The sequence below is a fragment of the Acanthochromis polyacanthus genome, chromosome 6 (genome assembly GCF_021347895.1).
Source record: "Acanthochromis polyacanthus isolate Apoly-LR-REF ecotype Palm Island chromosome 6, KAUST_Apoly_ChrSc, whole genome shotgun sequence".
Taxonomy (NCBI): domain Eukaryota; kingdom Metazoa; phylum Chordata; class Actinopteri; family Pomacentridae; genus Acanthochromis; species Acanthochromis polyacanthus.
In genome coordinates, this window is record NC_067118.1 from 4,659,511 (window position 1) to 4,666,867 (window position 7,357).

The 7,357-nt window shown below is 41.3% G+C and overlaps 1 protein-coding gene across 1 annotated transcript in view; it reads right to left on the minus strand.

Annotated features, from left to right (window-relative positions):
* Positions 1 to 2,824: 2,824 nt before the first annotated feature.
* LOC110964214 (G-protein coupled receptor 37-like 1) overlaps positions 2,825 to 7,357 on the minus strand; it is a 13,930-nt gene continuing 9,397 nt past the window's right edge. Inside the window, exon 4 of the mRNA XM_051950221.1 lies at positions 2,825 to 6,974. Coding sequence (XP_051806181.1) covers positions 6,801 to 6,974 — 174 coding nt within the window. The 3' untranslated portion in view covers positions 2,825 to 6,800. The remainder of the gene's footprint in view (positions 6,975 to 7,357) is intronic.

A 7,357-nucleotide genomic window follows, 5' to 3' on the forward strand; every position in this document is an offset into this window, starting at 1 on the left:
GCCCTTTAAATTTGTAAATCCCCCTACGGGTTGCCGGGGGTAACCAGGCAGAGAGGGGAGAGTGAAGAGACTCACACTGATTAGAAAAGAGTTTCTAAATTAACAGAGCGAGTGTGTGCTGGTCTCCCATGGCGACAGGACAGTAGTGAGGACATTGATATGCAGAGCGGCAGCAGCAGGAAAATCCTCTCCTCAGATTCCTTTAAATGTAACCAACACAAAGAGCCTCGAGTTCTTCCAAACCTTTTCTCAGCATCGAGTTCCCAGTTCAGCCTGAGAACCTTCAAAACTCCACAGAGTCAAAGTTTTAATTAAACGTATGAAGGACGAGTCCAGCTGATCATAAAGCATGGCCACCTGTTTATTATCAGTGATATTATCTAGAATGATCTGATCTCTGAACAGTTTCTGTCTCATTTTTCTTCAATCTAAATTAACGCAGAACATCATGAAGGAGGAGAGAGAACTCAGACATGTCTTCTGTCTGTCCAGAATTTACATAAATCAACTCCAGAGTTGGTTAAAATAACTAAATGTGGTCTACAATAACAAAAACTGTGCCCAAACTGACATTAAATTGGTCTAAAGTGACTTAAAAATTGTCCAAAATTACTCAAAGCTTCAATCAAGCATCAATATTTTGTGGAAAAAATATCAAAAATGCCTTCAGTGACATTAATTGTGTCCAAAATGACAAAAGAAAATCATAACAGATGGTCTGAAACAACTCAAGATAAGTCTAAAATTAAATTCATTCAAAATGAAACAACATTATTCTTGGTTGCTCAGTTGTTAAAAAATTTAGTTAAAAACAAATCAGACACAAAACAACACAAAAACACCACAAAGAGACCAAATGGTCCCACAGATGTTAGATGAGGCTCAGAATTTACAGTCAGTTAAAAATAACTAAATCCTGTCTAAAAGGACAATAATGTGGCCACGCAACGCAAAACTGGTCTAAAGGACTTACAGATTGTGCAAAACTTAGTTAAAATGCCAAGATTTTGTCAAGAAATGCAAAAAAGTTGCCTAAAATGATATGAAATGTGTCTAAAAAGACAAAAGAAAACCGTCCAAAATGACCAACAGATGAAGAAACAACTCAAGATCAACTGAAAATGAAATTCATCCAGAATGACACCTGGTTGTTTAAAAGTTTCATTTTAAATGAAAAAAGACACAAAACAAAAACACCACAAAGAGACAAGATGGTCCTGTAACGTTCCCCAGTAGTTCCATTCTGCCGTTTCACCTCAAACTTACATCAAAAGCAAACAAAACCTTCTGTCAAACTGATCCAGCGTCCATGAGGAGGATCTACAGCTCCTGAAGCCACACGGCAGCTGGACTTCAGTCACCTGGTTGCTCCCCCAGGATCAGACAGAGTTCCACCTTAACCATCATCTCTAACCTGGACTGTGCTTCCATCAGGTCAAACAAAAACCAACAAGTCGCCCCTCTCCACCTGGCCTGGTCACCAGATTTGACTTTTCTTGTTCCCGAGATTAAATTCAAGTCAAAGAGACTCCATTCAAACAGAAAAGACCTTTAGGAGATGTTAAAGTGCTGCAGGAGCTCTGGAAGCAGAGCAGCGCTGCACAAAGACGCTTCCTGTGAGGTGATGTTGGTTTTTAGACTGGTTTAGGATTTGGTTTTAGACTGGTTTAGGATTTGGTTTTAGACTGGTTTAGGATTTGGTTTTAGACTGGTTTAGGATTTGGTTTTAAACTGGTTTAGGATTTGGTTTTAAACTGGTTTAGGATTTGGTTTTAGACTGGTTTAGGATTTGGTTTTAGACTGGTTTAGGATTTGGTTTTAGACTGGTTTAGGATTTGGTTTTAAACTGGTTTAGGATTTGGTTTTAGACTGGTTTAGGATTTGGTTTTAGACTGGTTTAGGATTTGGTTTTAAACTGGTTTAGGATTTGGTTTTAGACTGGTTTAGGATTTGGTTTTAAACTGGTTTAGGGCTTGTTTTTATCAGTGTACTCTGGTTTGTATATTATTTTGGTCTTCACACCATCAACACTGGGTTATATGTTATATTTTGGTAGATTTAAGGTTTGGTTGAATTTATTTAAATCAAAACAACTCTCTCTGGTAGGTCCTTGAAGACGTTTCACCTCTTGGATGAAAGGTGAAACGTCTTCAAGAACCTACAAGAGAAGTCCAGTTGGTTTGTGCTGAAGCTCCCATGATCACCAGTGTTACCACTCTGGCTCAACGAGTGACAACAAAGACGGGGAGACCACACAAAAGTCAAAGGTTTAACAAAAGATTTATTTAAACAATAAAACGTGTAAGTGTAAGGTGTGGTGTGTGGATGTGTAGATAAATCGAACTAAACAAGAAGGAGACAGCATGATGGCCAGGGAGCAGGAGCAGAGCGAGAACAGGTGTGTCAGATCTACCTAAATAACCCAGATTAGGAGGAGGGGCCATAGCCACACCCAACCGGCACAGCCCACCTGCACAGAGGGAGATGGGAGAGGAGCAGCTGCAAAGGACCTGGGGCCGTCACACCAGGACCTGGATGACTGAGAACCTAAACAGACGGATCTGAACTTCTTTATGAGACATCATGGCGTTGTGCGGATTCATCTTAGTCACGCATTTTACTTCCTGTTTTCAGGGTCAGGACTGTGTTTCAACACCTGATTATTTTACAGCATTGGTTTGGAAGCTCTCAGAGAAGAACTGAGTAGGATTCATCTACATTCTTAAAACAGTCTTGGAACGTTTCATTGGATGAGACGCAAACACGGCCAGCAGCTGTATTTGATCTGAGCAGTCATAAGAATACAAATGAAGTGAAGCCAGCGTGGGAATAAAACATGTTTATTTGTTGTTGCAGAATGAGAACTGATTGGATGAAAGATACAACTGGTTCACTGAAATAACAAACCTCCTTCTCCCCCCCCCCCCCCCCCCCCCCCCAGTCGTGTTTTAGCCTCCGAGCTAACGTTTGCTAATATTTATGAAGTTTGAGCTCCATCACTAAACTTTGCTTTCCAGCTTCAACTGCTCACTTTTCAAAAAAAATCCAGTAATTTGTAAGAAATGACTCAAGCCCAGTTCAGCCTCCTTCCATCAAACATCAAACCTGTTTTACTTTAGAAGAGCTGGATTTTACACATTCATTAAAACTTAGCGTCCTGATTTATGAGCAAAATGAACGTTCAGATAATGAGATTGTTTTGTTTCCTGTTTACCAAAGATGAGAGTTTAACAGATTAAATCACATTAAAACAGCAGATCAAGAGAATCTGGAACCAATAAAACACTGAAAACATGAAACTCTTTACAGGAAGTCAACTTATTGATCAGTGGCTCCAGGAAATAGAAATCATTTGTGTTCTTAAGTATGTTATTTTGTCGTTTTTGTTCTCAGAAAACATTTACCCACAAACCTTTTGATGCATTCAAATGTTTTCCTTTTTCAGTTGAAGATGTTCATCCGGACTGAACTACTTTCCAGAGAAATCCTCCAGAAACCTCCTGACTTTACTGCTAGCTGATGTGAACAGCGACACCATGTAGCGTGAACAGCTAGCCTTAGCCCCCAGTGCATCATCATCTGAAACTCTTTCATCCTGTTGATGGATGTTGGGTGTTTAATCTGATGGGGATAAAATCAGGATCTGAATCAGGACCTTCTACATCTCATAAAGTCATTGATTTTATCCTCGATGTTCCGACCCGAGGCGGTGATTCTGCTGCTTTGATGCGTCTTTCTGGTCGACTCATCACGTTCTTCGTCCTCACTGAAGGTCTCTGTTGCAGCGATTCTCGATGTCATTCACCATCTGTTGTGGGTTCTGGTTTGAGAAGTCCTTCAGCCGGATCCCTCTGAGACCAGAACTAGGTTGGAGTTGAATGACACCGAAGACCACAACAGAACCAGGACAAAGCGCTTTCAATGACGTGATCTGCTCGATTCCTCTGAAACAAGGAGTCATTTGTCAAATGAATTCATCCTCGAGTTGTTTCTAGTAGAAGCTTCCACCCTCATGAGCCAAGACATTATGATCATCTGTTGGAGGTCCTTCGTGCTTCTTTAAAATCAACTCCGACACCAACACAAAGACAGAACATCTTCAAAGTCCTGGAAGTTACCAACTGAAGCCATCGTGGATCTGAGTTCTTCTTGTTCCAACGCTGACGCTGCTTCTTGGTTTGTCCTCACCAGGAGCTCAACCCAAACATCTGGAGGAGTTTTGGTCTTTATGGAAATGTTTCACGTCATCACATCGAACGTGTTGGCACCAAAAACCGACTGTTCACTTCCTGTTTATATATCCAGACCCGCACCTCAGTCACCTATTAACAGTCATAATGTCTTGGCTCATGGACGGCATGGTGAATTTTGTTAAATCGGGATAAATTTAGGTGATTTTGATCATCTGGATTCTAATCTAAAGTGATCGTCCTGCTCAGTTCAGTGATTAAAGATCTGACCTCCTGGTTCTTGTTGGAGCTGCAGACAGTCGGTCGATGCAGGAAGCAGCAGTCTGGATGTTCTCAGTGAGGATTGGAGTTAGTGGGACTAGGTTCTACAGTCTGTCGGTTCAGACTCTGGGCTGAGGAGACAATAAGGCACAGTCGGCTCTGACTCGCTGTAATTTAACACAGTGACATTACAAAGGCATGGTTGTGACATAAAAAACAAACTACCTGGCTTCCCTTCATACAAAGATGTCATTAGTGATACATCTAGCATTAAAAAAGCTACATTCATATCTTCAGTTGCTTCGTTTGTTCTAGTTGATTGACAGTCTGAGTGTGTTAAAGACATTAATAGTCTTAAAACTACAGTTTAAACATCCTGTACATGGAGACCTCCTCAGTGCTGAAGGCTCGAGTCCTGTTAGCCACTGCTTCAACACTTTCCTTATCTTTAGAAACATCGTTTTAGGATGGATTAGTAGCTTCATTAAGCACCGCATCCTTCACAGAACCACAGAAACCTTCAACAACGCCCTGATTTTCCTTCATACCGGTTCAAACGTTCATGTTTCAGCTGCTCAGAACAACCAGAGTCTGCTGGTCAAACATCGCTGCCAGTCAGAGACAGAAATAACCTCACCTGAATTCTTCTTCATGACAGCTACTAACTGATGATGGATTGGTTTATGTCAAAGCTTTCAAAGCTTTTAGCATCCTGTTGCCAAGGTTGGCTGAGACAAGAAGAACATTTGGAGATGTTCGTCATTACTTTCCTTTTTAAATGAACGTGCTTCTTATTTATTTTTGGTGGAGATGATCAGAATGGTTCTAGATCCAAATCAAAACCTGAAATAAACCAGTTTTGCTAAACAAGAACCTGAAGTCTAGGAGCACAGGAACTTTAATTATTTAGTCCTGCAGATGAAAAACCTGTTTTCTAACTTTATTATTTTACAATGGCTGTTTATATGCATGTGTTGTGCTTCAGAAATCCTGGACTAGATGCACCAACGAGGTCCACCTGGAAATTATTTAGTGTTGTCGCATAATAAACTGTCATCAAACAGCTGCCAGGGAATGGATTTCCTGAATCTTCTCAGGATTTTAGTTTCATGGTAGAATCTTGAACTTGTTTTCCACCACTGTGGTTTGAGTGCTGCTTGACCTCAGACCAGTTCTTTGTGTTCTGAAAACCAGAAGATTTACCTGTTGGTCAGGAAAACTGGTTCCAGAGTGGATCAACTGATCACGACCAAGCTCTCTAAGAACCACTGACATCAGGGTAAAATTATCATGAAGAAGATCTACTTTCATCTAATTTTGCTGTTTCCATTAACTTTTCCGATGCATTACCTACAAATACAAAATAAAAATCCAGTTTAATCTGCAGACTGTCTTTTTTGACTGTTTATACTCAAGTTAGAGACGAGGTAAAAGTCTGGAATCTGTTCTGGACCCTAACCCTAACCCATCATTTAACCCTTTGATGCACAACATGTGTCAAAAGTGACCATGTTCAATGGTAAATGTGAATCTCTTGACCCATGTTGTGCATCAAAGGGTGAATTTAACATTTTAATTAAAGTTGTGTGGATTTAGTTTGTGTTTCCTGCAGGGACCATGAAGATCCTCAGCCAGGTTCATGGAGGGTATTTCTGTCTCGTTCACACAATGTTTGTTTAGCCCAGAAATAGATCGATGTAGGGCTGAGCTGTCATGGTGAAACATTCAAACTCATGAGCAAATTGTAACTACTAACTCATTTTAAGATGTTTTCCATGTTTTAAACACACAGAACATGAGTTTGGCCAAAGATCGGCCCCACATCAAGCCTACTTTGTATTCAAGTAGCGTCCAACAGCAGCAGCGAACCCTCCTCCACCCAGCTCGTCTTGCATTGAAACGGTTGCCCTAAATTCACTTAATTTACGTTTCCATTGAACACATAAAAACACTGAGCTTCACAGCTTCAACCTAAGGAGGAAAGAGGACGTCCGGGGTTTTCCATCTACTCTGCATCCCGAGCAGGAGGTCTAGGAGAAGAGTCCGTCCAGAGAGTCCTGGAATCGCCTCCTGCTCTACAACAGCTGGATGTGCAAGAACAGCAACTCTTCTAACGTCTAGAGATTAAACAGGAAGTCCTGCACAGACTGGAGGGAAACACTGAGTCCACAACGTACAAACAACAAGTCTGGTAGGAGAAAGAAAGAAAGAAAGAAAGAAAGAAAGAAAGAAAGAAAGAAAGAAAGAAAGAAAGATCCTGATGTGTTCTGGACGGAGAGGAGATGCTAACATTGGAGGAAAAGAACTGATGTGTTAATGAGGAGGAAGAGAAGAAGAAGACTCATGGCTCTAGCTGGAGATGGACAAGATGGCCGACGTGTCTTTAGCCTTGTCAAAGAAGATGGACGTCTCATTGGCTGCCTTCAGTTTGACCTGGGTGGAGCCTGGTGAGCCCTGGGCCGTGGTTGGCTGACACTCCTGGCAGCAGCAGCAGCAGCAGTCCATGAAGGCCTGACCGAGAGCCTGAAACAGACAGAAACAAGACCTTAACTACATCCGTCCATCCGTCCAACAACAAGTTCTAGAGGAGTTCAGGAAGTCACATGAGTTGAACTGGACTAGTAGTCTACAGAACCACCCATCACGATCTTCTAATGCAGCGCTGAGATCCTCCTGAAGCAGCTTCACCACCATCAACACCCACAGAATGCAACCATTTCTAGTTGAAACCTTGAAGAAACCTTTGAAGTCCTGCTCCTCACTGGATCAGTCAACAGTTTCCTGATGACTTTATTGATCTTAATCATGAGTTTGAAGACTTCTTCAGTACGGCAGGATTTTTTATTTTGGAAGTTATGGTCCCATTTAGATGAAAGTAGACAATAAAACAGGAGATGTTTTATGGT